This window comes from Perca flavescens, chromosome 5 (assembly GCF_004354835.1).
Source record: "Perca flavescens isolate YP-PL-M2 chromosome 5, PFLA_1.0, whole genome shotgun sequence".
NCBI lineage: Eukaryota > Metazoa > Chordata > Actinopteri > Perciformes > Percidae > Perca > Perca flavescens.
The window spans coordinates 7,562,717-7,582,096 of NC_041335.1; the positions used below are offsets into that span (position 1 = coordinate 7,562,717).

General features: G+C 40.1%; 1 protein-coding gene across 1 annotated transcript in view; it reads right to left on the reverse strand.

The window, feature by feature from the left end:
- Nucleotides 1–19,380, reverse strand: part of LOC114555711 (protein phosphatase 1F) — a 75,580-nt gene that overhangs the window by 14,999 nt on the left and 41,201 nt on the right. Inside the window, exons 4-5 of the mRNA XM_028578309.1 lie at nucleotides 2,854–3,056; nucleotides 2,573–2,761 (exon numbers count right to left, since the gene is read on the reverse strand). Of these exons, the coding sequence (XP_028434110.1) occupies nucleotides 2,573–2,761; nucleotides 2,854–3,056 (392 nt within the window). The remainder of the gene's footprint in view (nucleotides 1–2,572; nucleotides 2,762–2,853; nucleotides 3,057–19,380) is intronic.

Below are 19,380 nucleotides of genomic sequence, written 5' to 3' on the forward strand. Positions count from 1 at the left end.
GGGATGAAGGAGCATATTCCATGCCAGTGATAGCCACTGCCAGAGGCATTATGTTTTTGGGTTGTCCATAAAAACAAAAAGTTTGATAGAATATGACACTGATACAAAAAGTTAAATCTAAAAGCCTTCTTAAATCAATTTTGTGATTTAAATTAAAATTTTTATAAATAAGTCATCATATAAAGCCAAAATAAGGAATAGAATTATTTAAAGGGTAATTTCGTTTTTCTTAACCTGGACCCTATTTTCCCATGAATTATTGTCTAAGTAGTCACGTTTTGCCAGGCCTTCCTCCACAGCGCTAGAGGTTCTAGCTAGTCCACACAACATTCCGGGATATGAGAAAAATGTGCTCTTGTTTACTGGCACGTCTTTAAACCAATCACAATCGTCATGGTGATTGGACAGAGCCCCGGTGCCGCTGCAAAATAGTCTCTGGAAGGAACTTGTTTTGGTGGACACATCTTCAAAGGTTGTTTTAGTCGTGCAACAGAAAACTCAGATTTGACAGATAGTCTAGCTAGCTGTATCGATTTCTGCAGAGATCTGAGGAACAGTTAACCATAGTCCTCATTAATTAATAAACCGTGGTTTAAAATTCCAACACAGAAAGTGGAAGCCAAGAGGTTATAATAATAAGAGGCGACATTCACGTTTTTTTGCGCATCCGCCACAAGAGGGCGTGACATTTTGGACTGTTATGGTATATTGACTGTGACTCTATCGCAGTTAATATAATGGTCAAAATGCATCATCAATTTGAGTCCACTGACATGTTCGGATTGTTATTAAGTGTTTAACAACATTATAAAAAGAATCCCTACAGAGATAGAACTTTTTGTTCAAGAGTAAAATCTTTGTTTAAACAGAAACACCTCCGAGATCGCTGTTGCTAAACCCACCAGACTCCATTTAATTAACAATGCTATTAGCGTGTACAGAGCGAACATATTTTCACGCATAAATTGGTAAGTTATGTTTATTTCAACCAAACCAGGGTGGTGATTGTTGAAAAAAGTAGATGTTTATTTACATGGAGTCTGATGGGTTTAGCGATAGCAATTTCGTGGATGTTTTTATGTTTAAAAAAAGAATCTTGCTCTTTAGCAGAACGGCTGTCCTCTGTGGGAATCCTTAGGATAATGTTGTCAGTAGAGATGCACCGATTGACCGGCCAGTGACCGGAATTGGCCGATTTTCACGTGCTCGGCCATGACCGGTGACCGGCAGGTCAGTCTGACATATACCGATTTTATGCCGGTCAAATGCACTCGGGCGCTGCAAGAACATCGCGCAAGATCAGCGCACCACCGCTCAATCAGCTATTTATGAAATGTTATAAAGTCGTAATTATACACAGCTCTGCAGAGCAGTCTGCTCTACTGATCTCAGCTGCTCTCTCTCTCCCCTCTGAGGCTGAATAAGTGGAACATGAAAACCGCGGGTCCCGTGAAATATGACAGCTACAGTTTATTGGAAAATAGCATTGAATTGGGCACACTGACGTTGATGAATTTACTGTTTATCAGACCTCAAATGAGACAAGAAGCTAACGTTAGCGAACGCTGATGGTCCCTCTGCCTCTGACGTCCGGCTGCAAGAGACGCTGTATTTATAAAATAAAAAAAATAAAAAATTCCTCTGACACGCTGTATTAACATTAACCAACATTAAAAACGTAGTAATCTTCCCCCAGCGTTTAGTTTGTTGCTAAACTGTGTGTAAAATGAGTGGGGACGTTTATGTTTTCAGGTAACTGGTACTGTTGGCGTTCAAACAGGCCTGCGTGTGTGTTTTGAGAAATATCTTTATACTGCAAGGCTATATTTATTATATTAAGTTGGATATTGGATGTGAAAAGAAGGAAATGGTTCTAACATTGTACTTTAGATGTGTGTGAATTTCCCACACCAGGAGTAATTTATAGTTCTATTTTATAGCGATCGATTATCTATTCAAAAAAATTTCTATGCAAAATGTAAAATTTTCTATTAAAGAAAAGATAGAAAATACATATTTGTGTGTGCTGTAAAGTGGTTAGAAAAAATGAAATTGGAATCGGCTAAAATCTGTATCGGCTGGCCTAACTCAAAGAAAATCGGAAATCTGAATCGGCCTAGAAAGTTGTAATCGGTGCATCTCTAGTTGTCAGACAGAATAATACTCTGAACAAGACAGTGGCAAAACATAGTAAATAAAGTGCGCAGTTGCCCTTACATTGTAGCTTGTTTTGCTGACTGCGGACTGCAGCGATCTTGCTTATATGTTTTGCAATTAATGCAAAAATACCTCAAAAAATAAATCATGCTTATTATTACCATGGCCGCTGTCGGCTGCAGCGGTCTTGCTTAATACTGGACCACTTTCAAAAATTGTTGTTCCCATCAGTCACTTACAGTAGATTCAAAAACATGGGAAAATAGGGTCCAGGTTGAAAAATACCGTAGTTACCCTTTAATAAATTCAATGAACTTTTATTATTTAATTGTACATTGAGATTATGATGACAGTGCATGTATATGTCAGCTGAAACCTGTGTGTTCAAGATGTTAGACCGGTTCTGCTTCAGTACCTCTCTCTTGGCTTTTCTCTTGAAAATGTCATCAGTGTGTTTGAGAGCAGTTTTAAAGGCTGTGGCTGTGTCACTCCGCAGTGTCTCCTGTTTACTCAGAGCAACATGGAGGTGTGTGGCAGCGAAGGTGGCAGCATCCACCCCTCCATGGCCATCAAACACAGCATAGTAGGCACGTTCGACTCCATCCTGGAACATGGTATAGTATTTTATTATATTAATTTAAAGGGGTTTTGACAATAAAACCTGTTAAAAGCAGTGCTGCAGTGGAAGTCTTATACCTGGATTCCAAAGAGCTGGTTAAACTCAGCCAGGGCTAAGTGTTTGTCCTCCATCTTCCTTCTTGTGTTCTTGATGGCATGAATGGAGCAGAGGAGGAACCGGGAGGGGGAGGGTGAGGGCTTGGGGAATTTTTGATGCCATGCCAGCGCCCCTTCTATCAGCTTGTTAAGGAAGAGACGTTGGACTGCCTCTGACTGAAGCACTGACAGTAAGATAAAATTGTCACGAAATCAATGACAGCATTTTGTTGCAAAACAAACAATTTTTGCTATTGGTATATACAGTGCAATATTAACATTGGTAAAAAATGGACCAAATTACTATTTATATAGCAGGGTTGGCCAAACCTTTTTCATTGTGGGCAAAATACTGAAACATATAAGGTGTCACGGGCCAAAATAATGCATAGTTTTCAACCAGTTACACTTCCTTTTTTATCAAAATAACTACGCAACACTTTTAAGCAGTTTAACAAACAGTAGTTTATTGGTGTGCCCAATTTTACAAAAAGTATTTCTGTATCTGCTGCTGCTGTTTAATTTTAATACAGTGCATGGCCCACTTCAAAGATTTAATGCTATGTGTAAATCTTAAATTTATTATTAAATATTCCCTATTCTGCTTTTTGGGGTTTTTCTTGTCTTTAGTGTGTTATATAGTTTTTTTGTGTATATAATAGATGTATAAAATAAAAAACAACAATTTAACACTGTTGAGTCTGCGGCGTTGCCAAAACTACATGTGTTATAGCTAACAGCTGGATCTTTACAACAAGCGCTTCTGTGCCTTTGTAGCCCTTCAAGAAGCGTAGGTTTCTTTCACACTACCTTGTTTCGTCCATTTAAAACAAACCCTGGAGCGTTTGGGCTGGTCTGAAAGCTCATCCAAACTCTGGTGCGCTTGAAAACGGGGGTCTCGGTTCGCTTCCAAGTGAACTCGAGCAACCTGACCTCACATAATTCCGTGAAATGAATTAACTCAAAATCTGTGGCAGTTTCACGGAATCGCAAAACATTCTGTGATGGGCCCACGGAAGAATTCTGTGAAATTAACACGGCGCCTTAAATTAAGGAAAAGTTTGTGGGTGGGCTTACGTTTCCATGAGACGCGGGACAACAACAGGACAGTTGGGTTTAGGAAAAGAACGGGATGGTTGGGTTTAGGAAAACAAACTGTTGGGTTTAGGAAAACAATAACGGTACGCGGTACAACAATGGGACAGTTGGATTAGGAATTTAGAAACAGCTGGTTTTATGTGTGTAGCACCTTCTGTTGCTAAATGACATCAGCTGAAGACTCCGGAAGTGACGTAGTAATTACCACTCAGTGGATAGAAAAGATTGCTGCACGTAAAAAAATAAAACAAATTGCTGCACGTTGTATGTGAGAATTTATACAATAAAAATACCAATAATGAACAAATTGTGTTTTATGCTAAGCACTTTGATTTGCCTAGGCCTATATAAGCAAACTACAGTTGAGTGTTTAGAACTACAATGGGCATTTTTTTTGACTTGTAGGCTACAAAGAGAAGCATTTTATTCATTTTATTTTCCATGCATAGTTATTTAAAAACGCAATTTTCTAATTTTGCAGTTGATGAATGTTAATAGCAAAGACTAAAGGGGAAAAAAACATGAGGATATTTATGTGTGGGAATTAATTTGATTTAACATCACACTGCATTATTAGTGGTTTTAAATAACTGACTTTTTTAAAATAATTTATGGTAGGCCTATCATATTAATTATTATTCAGAAGATGATTCTAATATCAATCAGCATGGTTACAGCTTGTAGCTATAATCTTTGTAGCCTTTACTGATACTACCTTTTCAAAATTAAGAAGGGGCTAGTTTTAGGAAACATTTTAAGCAGATTTGTGCTGAGGTTTTTGTTCACAGAGATGTATAGCTTTGTATGGGTATGTGTACACAAACGTGTTTTGGCATTTTTGGCACACTTCTACCTCAGCCTACTGCACACAGACACAAGTACTTTTGCATATTCTGCTAAAATAGAGACCAGAATGTGGTGCCATACCAACAATCTCGTTCAACCATTTCACAAAATGAGGAGTTTCATTCATTCATTCCATTTATTTGTATAGCACAAGTAAACACAACAGAAGTTGACCACTGTGCTTCACATAACAAGAGTCAGGAAAGACAATAGAATAAAATATCCTTCAGACAGCAGAAAACAAATAAAAATAAGAATTTAGAGAAATGCACTCTCCATGAGATAAAACTTTAGTTTGAGTTTAAACTCATATAAAGGAGGAGAGTGATCTGAAGGAGACGGGGAGGCTATTTCACAGCCTAAGACCAACAACAGCGAAGGCACGGTCTCCTCTTGACTTTAGACGCGAGCGTGGCTGGGACAGATTATAGTTGCTCGTGGAGTTGGTCGTGACATGGGTCAGAGGGTATCAGACGTCATAAATGATGAACCAATCAATCGGCTCTGCTCCTATAGGCACCTTGGTGTGTATATACAACACCTTTGTGTACTGTATATCATATGATAAAACAATATGTCAAGTATTATTTGTGAAACATTTGAACTCAAGGCAAATATCCCTCTGAGGACAATAAAGTAGGCCTATAGCTTGCAAAATGGTCCCTATGATATGTGAAAATTAAAACCTTGTAGTAGGACTATAGCAAACACATTGTTGTAAAGGTCTCAACCTGGAGAGTAACATGTGTCAGTCTGGAGAGCATACATTACTCCTGCTTTGAAATATTGACCTCTGAACCTTGAACCTAGTCCACGTTTGAAGGCTTGTCATTTAGCAACAGAAGGTGCTACACACATAAAACCAGCTGTTAGAAAAAGCTCTGGATCTCAGCTATCATGTAGATATGGTCTCCAAAGTTTATCCACTGTAAGCACTGTCAAATATGGTTATAAGCTATTTTCACTTATTTAACGTTTCTATTTTTAAAATCTGATGACACCAGTGTGTTCCCCATCCCAAAAAACCCCAGGGTGTATCCAGAATTCTACACTACCAACTTCTACTTATGAGAAATATACCAATATATTTAAAAACTACAACTCCCACTATAGACACGGCCCAGAATCTGTTACAAAGCTTGAGCACTTGTAGTTCTCCCGGGGTGGGTGGGAGGACGTGTTCGGCTCCTCTTTCTGCTGTCTGCCGTGAGTGGGCTTCATTCCATTTCAGATTGATGTCGCCCGCTGGCCGGCCGAGCACACAATACACGAGACAAATACATGAAACTGTATTTTATTATTGATGCTATCTTTATTGTTTAACTCCTCAAATACAACGTTAGACAAAAACATCAATATTACGAATATTATGTATTTGTATCTTTTATATCCGCCGAGCGGTAATTACGACGTCACTTCCGGAGACTTCAGCTGATTTTTTTTTTTTAAAGTTATTACGATGCATAACTTACTGGAACAAAACTGAGCAACGTGTTATTGCTGGTGACAAAACTACTGATTATATATATATTTATTGCATGGCTTGCTTATATTCTAATGTAGAATGCGGTCTGTTATTTTCTTGATAACAGACCGTTGCTAAGTATAACACACCGTTGCCATGCATAGCAGAGTTTTGCCATGGACGCAGTTCTGTTCCCTCCGGAGGAGAGCTATCAATAAATCCGCTAGAAGAAGATTGGTGTTGGGGTCCTGATCACCCCGTCGTTGTTGTATTCGCTATAACAACGCTCTACATTATCCCTTACGTACATTGAAGCGATACTGCCGTTATAGACCCGCTGATCACCGTCTGATTCTGTGAATGAATGGCAGCATTGCATCGTGGGACATCGGCTTTGAATGCGCCCAGCTCGGCTCGTACTGTTCTATCTTATTTACTGTAATATTTCACCGGTAATAAGACCGAAATAATATTATTAAAATAAAGAAATGCATACCATGATAACAGCTAAATACATGTTGAAAGATGTAGCGTTATAGTTTTAAAAATATCAATAAACAACAAAGCAATCCAGCTTCCCTGGCCAAAATAGACCGAAATAATAACATTAAAAGAAATACATATAAACCGTGATAAGATCTGGTGAATAAATGTTGATTAAAACAGTGATTATTGGGCTAAAAATACCAATAATATGTATTTACCGCAATTCCTCAAATAAATACTGGTAGTCAATTAAAAGCCGGGCCTCCGATAGTGGCTGGGAGTGTGGTGAACAGGGACAAATAAAGGCCAGCCTTAAATTAAGGCCGGGGAAAAATGAGTGTGGATAATCTCCTAAATGCCTTTCATGTAATATTAAGTAAAAATAAAATTCAAGTTCATCATAATGTACATTTCTACCAATTGAATTTAACCGATTCAACAATATATTTGTGTTTTTTTCCACACTTTCTTTTTCTGGATTATGTTACTCATGTACATTACATTTAGCTGACGCTTTTATCCAAAGCGACTTACAATTGCTATATATCAGAGGTGGCACACCTCTGGAGCTACTAGGGGTTAAGTGTCTTGCTCAGGGATACATTGGTTGATGTATCGCAGTGGGAATCGAACCCGGATCCCCCACACCAAAGGCATGTCACTCATGGTTGTTATATGAAAATAAGATACGCCAATAATGCACAGGCCAAATAAGGTTCGGGGTCCTGAGCAATGAAAAAATACATATATATTCGGCAGAGTATAATGGTGGTGAGGAGGTAGTCTTACAATTCAGAGCACTGCGAACAAAAAATCTGCCTCTGAACGATGGGCATTGAACACAGAAATACAGTAGGCCTCAACAGGTCTAAGAAAAAACAAAAAACACAGCCGTAATAACCAGGTTTGTGTAACAGTTATAAGTGGTTGTATGAAGCGCAGGTAACACTGAAGAAGAGCAATAGCTTCAATCTCTTCAAGAAACTCCCGCCCCCACGACCCAGATAGATTCACATCCCTTTAGAGCCCAAAAATAATAATTATAGCTCCTCAGGGGTTATGATTCTCTAGCCACAGATCCAAATTTCAGACATCCCTTTTTTATCAGACTAAGCTTAATTAAAATGTTAACCTTTTGGGTTAGTTTAGAGAAAATCACGCACACTGACCATTACGCAAGCAATAATTTATTTAGAAAAAAATACATTTCGGTCTCAGACCTTCATCACGTAAATTCTTTTGGGTTAACATCACAGCCGTTATATCATATAAGTGCAGAATGGCTATATTAGCTAAACTTTTTTCTTTTTTTTCTCAAGCTTAATGTGAACAGCTGAATTTAGACTTTAATACAGCTGTTAAAACTAAAATTACAGAGTGACATCTCGTCACAAAATATATTGTATATTCACCCAGCGGTAATCGTTGCACAGTTCAAGGCAGTTCATCCACAAATGCCTGCGCAGCTCGGGGGGACTGGAAAGCATGTTTCTCTCGTGATCGTTAGGACGGCAGGGAACCGCATGGAGAAGCGGATGTTCAGTCTGATCAGACATTCACACATAACACCTTGTTTAAGCTGCGCTGCTTCTCCTTCACTCCTGCTGAATGTACAGCTTCTGTCCCTCATATGTCAGCTGTCGTCTCTCCCTTATTGCAGCGATGATCTGCTGTTTCTCCCCGGAGTTGCGCAGCTTGATGATGACAGGTCTGGGGCGATCGCCACGAGCGGGTCCGAGCCCTCTGTGCGCCCGGTCGATCTTAATTCTACCCCGTTTAGTATCCAAGTTCAGTATTTTCGGCAGCCAGCGTTCAAAGAAAGCAAAAGGTTGCTCACCTTCAACTCCTTCCTTTAAGCCAACAACCTTGAGATTGTCCCGTCTCGTCCTGTTCTTATGCTACACGTGGATGAAGCTAGCAACAACCCTATTGAGATGCGGGATCTGGATGAAAATAGCGGACAAGAAAAGGATGGTGACTGGTTTGAGGCAAGTCCAGACGCACAAGTTGAATTCGAGACCCTTGCAACTCCATTGCCAGATACTCCGTTAAAACCTCCAACAAAAAAGGTAAAACGTGACAAAAGGGAGACTGCAGAGATTTTAGAAGCCATCCTTGTGTTATCTGGGAAACATGATGAGACTTTTCGGAAAATATCTGCTATAGAAAAAACGACTGAGTCAACTTCGAAACAGATGGAAAAGCTAACTTTGACCGTTCAGCAGCTTACTTTGGATGTTAAACAACAGAAACACACATTGGAAGTCATAAAAAAAGAGATCAATTTATTGCAAGCAGAAAATAAAACTCTGAAGGCAAACATCGCTGACTGCCAGAGGTACAGCCGAAGATGGTCCCTGAAGATTCACGGCGTGAAGGAGGAAGATGGAGAAAATATCAGAAGCAGAATCATCAAGATCTTGGGAAAAGTGGCTCCTAATGTTCGTGACAGCCTGAAGGATGGGGTCGACATCGTCCATTGCATCGGGCAGCGACGACAAGACGGCTCGAATAGATCAACCATCATCCTTTTTGCAATGCGTCGTTTTCGTGATGCTGTCTGGAAGGAGGCGAAAGGCTCAAAGTTTCTTCTGGACAACAACTTAAGGCTCACCGAAGCACTGTCTCCTGAAGAGAAAGCAGCCAGAGAGAAGCTGTGGCCCTTGGTGAAGAAAGCAAGAGAAGAAGGAAAGAAGGCGTCTTTTCGCGGCCTTTTTGTCTTCATAAACGGAAAGAACATCGCCTTTTCTGTCACTATCTGTTATGCCAAGTTAAATGGTTGTTAAGCTCCACCTCCTTTTTGGTGGATTTTCTTAGCACTTTTCAAGTTTTTTGGTGCTCAAGTGATTTACAGGTATTCCTTTTTTCATAAAAGTTTTTGTATGGATTTTATGTTTAATTCTCTAAATGTTATGTCTTTAAATATCAGAGGTATCAGGGATATTACTAACAGGAAAGCAATCTTTCTTTTGTGCAAGAGAACTGAGGCTGATTTTATTTTACTTCAGGAAACACATTCTTGTGAATCAGATGCCGAATTCTGGAAGACTCAGTGGGGTAATTTAGCTCATTTTTGCCATGGTACTAATCATTCAGCAGGGGTTTTAATTTTAATAGATAAATTTAAAGGGGATATTCTTGAAACGGTCTCTTCTCAAAATGGTAGATGGATTACGCTGATAATTAAACAAGACAATGCTATCTTTATTGTTTGTAATATATATGGGTTTAATTCCCACGCTTCTAACAAGGTCTTATTTACTGCTATTGCATCCAAATTGAAAGATCTAAATATTAAGTACCAGGGTTCTTTTATAATTCTTTGTGGAGACTTTAATGAATGTCCTGATGACGAGTTAGATAGAGACCCCCCTAGGCTTAGTCAATCTTCACAGTGCAATAACCTTGTGTCATTTCTATGCTCCAACCTTTCCTTGACTGATGCATGGCGTTTCTTCAATCCCAGTACCAAAGACTTCCCTTGGTGTAACAGAAGACTTACTTTAAAATCTAGAATTGATATTTTTTTGACTTCATCATCTATCTTTCAATTCGTGAAAGAAGTTAATCATCTTTACGCCCCATTAACTGACCATAAACAAATTATTTTGAAATTAAGTGCTACTCAGGAGACATCAGGTTTTCGAGGGTATATGGAAATTCAACAACTCTCTTTTGAAGGATGATTCCTTTAATGACTATCAAAAAACTAGCAGAAGAACTCCTCAATGACGACCTAAACGACAACTACAGGATAAAATGGGAATTCTTTAAATACAAAGCTAGATGTGCTGCGGTTAAAAGAAGGAACTAAAAAATGAAAAAAGGTAGAAGCTGAATTGATGCACAAACTTCACCTTTTACTGATAAAAGTAAACATTAATTTGGAAGAATTTATCTAGACTTGGCAAAAGAAGAATTCATTAGGTCAAGAGCTAAATGGCTTGAAGAAGGGGAGAAGAACACCAGTTACTTTTTTGCTCTTGATAAGAGAAATTTTAAAAGAAAATCTTTATCTGCCCTTAATATTGACGGAGTTCCTTCTAAAGATCCAAAGCTAATTTCTAATTTTGTCACCAAATTTTATAGGAATTTATATGAATCACAATTTAATGCTAGTGATTGTGCAAATTTTTTGAATAATCTTCAAGCTTTCATCCCTTCGATTGATGAGGAATTTAAATCACTATGTGAATCTGACCTGTCAGTCATTGAAATTGAAGATGCACTTTTTTCAATGAAGAATGGCAAATCTCCAGGAATCGACGGCCTATCTGTTGAATTTTATGTACACTTTTGGGAATACTTTCATAACTCTCTATTATGTGTGTACAAAGAATGCATCAGTCACGGGGAGATGACAGCTACAATGAAACAAGGCATCATATCTCTTATCCCCAAACCTGACAAAGACCCTATTATTAATTGATAATTGGCGTCCTATCACTCTTTTAACAATAGATTATAAGATGTTGGCTTTAGCTTACTCAAACAGATTGAAAAAAGGGCTAGACTATTATAGCTGAAACTCAAACAGGATTCATGAAAAATCGACATATTAGTTGTAATATCAGACTCATATTAGATCTGTTGGATTATGCAGATGCAGATAAGTCTGAGGCACTCATTTTGTTTCTAGACTTTTATAAGGCCTTTGATACAATTGAGCACAAATTTCTTTTACAGTCCCTTAATGTGTTTGGCTTTGGTAACAAGTTTGTAGACATTGTCAGTATGTTTTACAAAGATATTAATAGCTCGGTTATAATTAATCTCAATACCTCTAAAAGATTTCAAATTAATAGAGGGGTCAGGCAGGGGTGCCCTATCTCGCCCTTCTTATTTATTTTGGTCACCGAATTATTGTCGCTTAAAATTACATCTGACAGAAATTTTGAAGGAATCTCAATATTTGGTAAGGAGTTAAAAATTTCCCAATTGGCAGATGACACTATGATTTTCCTAAAGAACAAGAACCAGTTATATCACTCTATTCACTTAGATAGATAGATCAATTTTCCAAGGCTTCAGGTTTAAGATTGAATATGTCCAAATGTGAAATCTTATCTCTACATGGTTGTGATGATTGTGTTATTGAAAATATCCCAGTTAAGGATTCTGTTAAGTATCTGGGCATATTTATAACTAGAAATCTTATTGCTAGACAACATCTACATTTTTCAAGTAGAATAAAAAAAAACTTCAAAGGGATTTGTCTATTTTGGGCAGAGTTCTCCTCTCTAAAGCAGAGGGTCTAGAGGGTCTCGTTTTGTGTATCCATCTTTATCCTTATTCGTAAATAACTCATCAATCACTGACGTAAATCAAATTTTTCTGGATTTTATTTGGAAAAATAAGTCACACAAGCTAAAGAAAAATGTACTTTCCAGTAGTAAAGCAGAAGGAGGTCTTGAAGTCCTAGATTTCAGTGACACTGTGAATTAACTGAAATTAATTGGTTAAAAAGATGTCTTAAAAACCCCAATTAAATTATCAAAATTCCATCAGCAAGCCCTTTTAGCTTGGAAGCTAGACTTTGTCCACAATTTTTTGCCGCACAAGACCTTCCTCTGGAACAATTGTAACATTAGGAACGAATCCTTATTTTTTCCTAATTGGTTCCATAGAGATTTTAATCACATTCTTAATCTTTTCGATGAATCTGGTGATATGCTGTCCTATGAACAATTTATGAATGTACACAATTTTCCAATTCCTTTCAGAGAATTTAATTCCTTAACTCGTGCAATCCCAAATGGTTTAATTCTACTTATATAAAATTACTTAACCTATGATGCACATGTTATATCACAGCCTTCACTATCATTGGATGGAATTGAAGTAACACACATAAAATGTAACAATAAGCATATTCGCCAAATTTTCCAGAGAAAGAATGCATTGTAAACATAAATTGGAGAAAGGCTTGGCTTCTACCGTATAAGTATTGTGTTTCTAACAAAGCCAAGGAAGTACATCTCAAGATTTTACATAACATATACCCTACTAATCACCTTGTTGCTAGATTTACTGACATTGATTCTTCTTGCACATTTTGTAAACAAAATATTGAAACAATATCTCACCTTGTTTTTGATTGTGAAATCTCCAAAAGATTTTGGACAGATTTGGAGTCTTACTTTTTTGAACGCACCAACTCTATCTACTCCTTTAATCTTAAAGATATTATCTGTTTTTACAGTAATTCAGATAATGGTGCTCTTGAGTATCTTATAAATGTTATTCTGCAAAATTATATATTCACAAGCAGAAATTTTCTAACTCTTCTCCTAATTTTGTAACTTTTCTCATAGAATTTAAATCTCTCCTGAACTCACTTAGAACGTTGGATAACAAAAAAAGTAAAATTGTAGATACTGTTGAGCTTTTTTTTTCCCTGAAACCTCTGACTAAATTGATGTCTTCTTATATATTTTTTTAATATATTTTTTATTTTTATTTTTTATTTTTGTTGTTTATATTGTCTATATATATATATATACAGACATATATATACATATACACACACACACATATATATATATACACATATACACACACACACACACACATATATATATATATATATATATATATATATATATATATATATTTTATCTATCCTTTGTATTGCTTCGTTTGTTTTTATGTGTTTTTTTTTATTTTTTATTATTATTTTTATAAGTTTGTGCATCTGTTGTTCACGTGCTATCAATGCTTACCTGATTTTTGTAATCTACATTTTGTCAATAAAAAAAAAAAAAAAAAAAAATAACAAACCGGAAAAAGTTTTAAAAAGTATGCGGAGGAAAACTCGGCTGAAAAAGCTGCAAGACATTCTGACATTAACCCCAGGAGAATCCAATACTGGAAGAAACAGAAGGATGAGCTGACAAGAGCAGAGCACAGCTAGCTAGCTGGAGGTGGGAGGAAAAAAGTTAGCCTGGAGCTAGAAACAAATAGCTACAGTCTGTAACATTAATCAGATACTGGTGTGCTGCAAACCAGCAATGTGTTTTACTAAACTACCGTATGCTCTTATTGTAACCTACCAGCAAATATTGTGGTACCTGTATTTGAAATAAATACCCGGTACATTTACAGGGTTCAAACTGACACAATAGTGGGGTTTGATTAATTCTGACCCAAATTGCTTTGTCGCCCTTTGTCGGCTGTTGTCGTATATGGTGATATTTAGGGCCTGAGCGTCGACAGCGCGAAGGCCCTATTGAAACTGAAGGAATTATTATTATTAGGGCCCAAGCAGTGAAACTGCAAGGAACCTGTTTTTGTAAGGATTATTATTATTATTCCACACCGTCACATTTTTGAGAGGCTTAGCATGCTGGAAAACTCACACGTCAGACATGGCAAAAACTACAAAGTTCTGTAGTGATTGGGCTTGAGTGTTTCCAGTGGACTCCTAACGAGTTTCGGAATTCTGAAAAAAATTAGAAGTTAATATACTAAATTTTGAGGGAACATAGGTCTCATCTTGAAGTCCATGGAGGATTTTTAAAAAAAAATTTCCACCTGACAGGAAGTCGGCCATCTTGGTTTTTGTGTGATATTTTCAAGGGGGTAAGAGTCTGTCTGTAGGTCCTATGGCGCCATTTTGATGCTACCAAATGATCACCTGACGTTAGCATCCTTTTTCTGCAAGATTCGGAATGATTGAGATTTCTCTTGGCACAGCTACCAGAAGACAACTTTCAGACAGGTTGCTCACGTCACATTTACATCGTCTCTTTCAGTTGGAGGGTGCGCAGTAATGCTCAGTGCTCACCGGAAAAGTGCTTCTAATATCCTCGATTGGTCTCTGTCCAGAGCAACGGGATCTGTTGGTCCAGTTTATATACGGTCTATGGATATTTTGCATTTTACAAACAGGTGTACTTTCAACTTTCAAAATTTTGTGGCCATGTGCAGGATAGTAAACTCTTTAATCTGAAATCACATTTAGGCTTGGGAGTGGTATGGTTGCTCTATAGCGCCCCCTAATTGGTTTTAGTTGTTGGGCAAATTTTTGACGGCCTCAATATATACGAAAACTCACAAAAATTGGTGCCCACATAAACACCTGGGAGCTTTGCGAGACTCTACAGCGATTTGGCCCATACTTTAAGCGGGCTCCATAGCGACCCCTAATGCGTGGAAGGCCTTATCTTGTACATAGTTGCTCCGATCACCAGATTTAATACACATATTACTCTAATCATTCCAGACATACAGTGCCTGACAAAAGTCTTGTCGCTTATCTTAGTTGTAGGAACAACAAATAATTAAACTACGAGCAGCGATGGACGGGCCCTCGCACCTCGGCGGGGCGTCGAGGTTACCGGCAGACGCTGCTCCTTGCGACCGTGCATTTGCGCGGCACACAGACACCGCAAATCATCAACAATGAAAAGGGAACTCCCTGCCGAGTTCAACAATCCCTCACACAAGACTCTACGTCATACGGTCATTAGCTGTGAAAAGGGGCGTGGCTAAAGCATAGGGGGAGGGCCAAACCATCACCAATTAAAAATGTAAGTCTCTGCTGAGTTCAATGATACCTCACACAAGACTCTACCTTAAACGGTTCAAATGTTATCAAAGGGGGCGTGGCCTGCGTAAGTGGGCGTGGTCATATTATAGGGGGCGGCTCAGTATCACATGTAGACTACACATTCTGAGTTTCATGCAAATCCAATAATGTTTGTCATATAAGGCAGATTTCCTGGTGCCAGCGGGGGGCGCTATGACCAAAAGTAATTTTTGGCCTGTAGGTGTCCTCAGGCCTGGACCAGACCTAAACGTCGGTGAATATCGAGAGGTTTGATGCACGAGGTCTGGGGTACTCTGCCGTTGCAAATGTAGTGATTAACAGTTCATCTCCATGCATATACAGACTACTTTTAACAATTCACTACTATAAACAAACTTCTTAACCCCCCTGACTACAGGGGACAGCAGAGAGAAATGAGAGAGTGACAGAGCGTGGAGGGGGTAGGCAGGTGTGGTGGTTGAAGGAGCAGGGGAGGTGGTCAGGTTGTTGTATATGGTGTCATAGGCGCCGATTGATGTTTTCCTCTGTGGGTGCTCACAGGTGCACATCGTTTAAAAAAAAAGAAAAATAGTCAAAAGTTGTTTGCATTTCAAAACCTTAGGAAATGGACAGCGGCCGACACAAACACACGCGCCTATTAACTCGATAATAAAGAAGGAAAGTAGGCTTTCAACTCAGGACAGCGCCACTTCTCACAAATACAGATAGGATTTGGAGATGAGAAATTTAACTGACACCTAACGGCGATCAGCTTTGTGGGAAATTAAGAATCAATGGCACCGACATAACCAATCACACTATGGCAGACTCTCCACTTAGCACCAACTGCAATGTTCAATTGCACGGTATCAGCGCCTATGAATGGTGTTGAGTTTGGATTGAAAAAGTGGGAGAAAAGATTTACATTTGTCCACTGTGAAGGTTGTAGAATCTTTGTCAGGTGGGTTAAGATGTTTGTTTATTGTAGAACACCAGGGGAGCACGCGAAAGCGAAAACCAAAACGTAACGGTAGGAGGTAAACATCAGTAAATATTGAGAAGTGTGACCTGCAAGGTCTGGGATACATTCCCATTGCAAATATTCCATTAACATTGATTAACAGGGCAAAACACTTATGTTGATTATAGCGCCCACTAATGGCCGATCTTTGCCAAATTTGGTACAAATCCTCAGAGCGGCATGCCCAACGAGCAACACATCTACAGTTCTATATATTTTAACATAAACATATTGAACATTATAACTCATAATGGACAAACTATTAACATTTCTTACACACAGTGGATCAATCTTGGATGTAACAGTATGGATTAATTTCACAAAGACCCAAAAAACTCTGGACTTCTAGGCTGGATGCAAAACCTTCTGTAAGGGCTAGGAAGACTAAAAACACCAGCAGAAAGGGGCAACTGTTAGCTTTTAGCTCCAAAAGACCCTAAGTTTCGACATTTAAGGCGCCCTTTCCCGGTAAGGTTTTTTCCTAAACCCAACCTCCGCCATACCGTTTTGTGGCGCCTCCCCAGCGGGCCGCCTCGCGGCTTATGGAGCGTCCTTTCCCCGAGAAAATAACGTGACATTTACATGTAAAAAACGAGAAAAATAACGTGACATTTACACGTAAAAAACGAGAAAAACGTCTCAGTGAACACGAGAAAAATAACGTGACATTTACACTTAAAAAACGTCTCCGTGAACACGTATCAATAGATCAACAATAACGTTGACATTTACACGAACTGCCGTGAGACCGGGTTGGAGGTATCACTGAACTCAGCAGAGTTTCTTTTTGATTGCTGATGGTTTGACCATCCAATATGCTGTAGCCACGCCCTTTTTTATAACTTATGGCCCGTTTCATGTAGAACCTTGTGTGAGGTATCATTGAACTCAACAGACTTCCTTATTCATTGGTTTGGCCCACCCCCTACGCCCCCTTTCATTACTGGTGACCCGTTTAAGGTAAAGTCTTGTGTGAGGTATCATTGAACTCAGCAGGGAGTTCCCTTTTCATTGCTGATGATTTGCAGTGTCTGAGTGCCGCGCAAATACACGGTACACATCTCCAGCGGAGCTGTGGAACCCTATTGTTTTTCTAAGAATTATTTTTAGGGGTCCAAGCCTGAGTCTCGAAGAACTGGCGGTAGAAAGAGCTACGCCGTTTGCACAGCAGGGCTTTAGTGGGCGCTATAAGCAACGTTTATTTGTTTTGGCCAATAACTCAATGCATTTAAATGGGAAATTTGCAATTGCAATATCTCTGCCAAATAAGTGCAATCAACACGAAACTTGTGATGCTCGTTCAGCATGCCGCTCTGAGATTCTCTACCAAATATGGCGAAGATCGGATCACTATAATCAACGTAGACGTGTTTTGGCCCTTTTACTCAATGTTAATGGCATATTTGCAATGGGAATGTACCACAGACCTTGCAGCTCACACTTATTTACTGATGTTTACCTCCTACCGTTACGTTTTGGTTTTTGCTTTCGCGTGCTCCCCTGGTTTTCTACAATAAACAAACTTCTTAACCCACCTGACAAAGATTCTACAACCTTCACAGTGGACAAATGTAAATCTTTTCTCCCACTTTTTCAATCCAAACTCAACACCATTCTACGTTTATAGTGGACAAATGACAAAAAATGACAAAAAACTCTTTCCTAGCGTCTCACACCTCTTGATATATACTGATGTTTGCCTCCCCACCGCCAGGCTTTGGGTTCCACTTTCGCGCACGCGTCAGGGGAGACTGGCAACGGAGGCTTCGACCCCATCATAACTGCTTGCAGTTCTAGTTATTAGGGCCCGAGCACAAAAGTGCAAGGCCCGAGGCACCTATTGTTTTTGTAACCATGGATTTCCACCAGATGCGTAATGGCTGCGGAACGGCGACGGAGTCATTAGGTTTCCATTAAAGTCAATGTGTGTATTTCCACTGGCTGCATAACCTCCGCAATAGATACGCAGAGCTTCTATTTTTGCCGGACGCCGGAGAGCAATTCAGCACACGGCAGATAGTGCTGGACCTCAGGCGCAACAATTGAGCCACTTCCACCACTAGGTGGCACTATAACTCCCACACCGTACACCCGACACATCAGGCTTTAGGGGGCGCTATAAGCAACGTTTATTTGTTCTCCGTGAACCATCACCTTATCGTGGTGGAGAGGTTTGTGTGTCTCTGTGAACCTGAGGGCTGTGTTGTCTGGAGCTTTGTGCTCCTGGTAGGGTCTCCCAAGGCAAAGTGGTCTCAGGTGAGGGGCCAGACAAAGAATGGCTCAAAAACCCTATGAGTGATCGAGGTAGAGATGGAGTGACCCTGCCCGGAGGAAGCCCGGGGCCCCCGTCTGGAGCCAGGCCGAGACGGTGGGCTCGTCGGCGAGCGCCTGGTGGCCGGGTTTGCCACGGAGCCCGGCCGGGCACAGCCCGAACAAGCTACGTGGCTCCCATCTCTCCAGCCCATGGGCCCACCACCTGTGGGAGGAACCGCTGGGGTCGGGTGCGCTGCCACATGGGTGGCAGTGAAGGCCAGGGGCCTCGACGGACCAGACCCGGGCGGCAGACGCTGGCTCTGGGGACGTGGAACCTCACCTCTCTGTGGGGGAAGGAGCCGGAACTAGTGCGGGAGGTGGAGCGCTACCGGTTAGATCTGGTGGGCCTTACCTCTGGAACCGTACTCCTGGATAGGGGTTGGACTCTTTTCTTCTCCGGAGTTGCCCAGGGTGTGAGGCGCCGGGCGGGTGTGGGGATACTAACAAGCCCCCGGCTGAGCGCCGCTACGTTGGAGTTTACCCCGGTGGACGAGAGGGTCGCCTCCCTACGCCTGCGGGTTGAGGGGGGGAAAACTCTGACTGTTGTTTGTGCATATGCACCAAACAGGAGTTCGGAGTATTCGGCCTTCTTGGAGATCTTGAGTGGAGTCCTGCAGGGGGCGCCAGTGGGGGACTCCATTGTTCTGCTGGGGGACTTCAACGCACACGTGGGCAATGATGGAGACACCTGGAGAGGCGTGATTGGGAGGAACGTCCTCCCTAATCTAAACCAGAGTGGTTGTTTGTTGT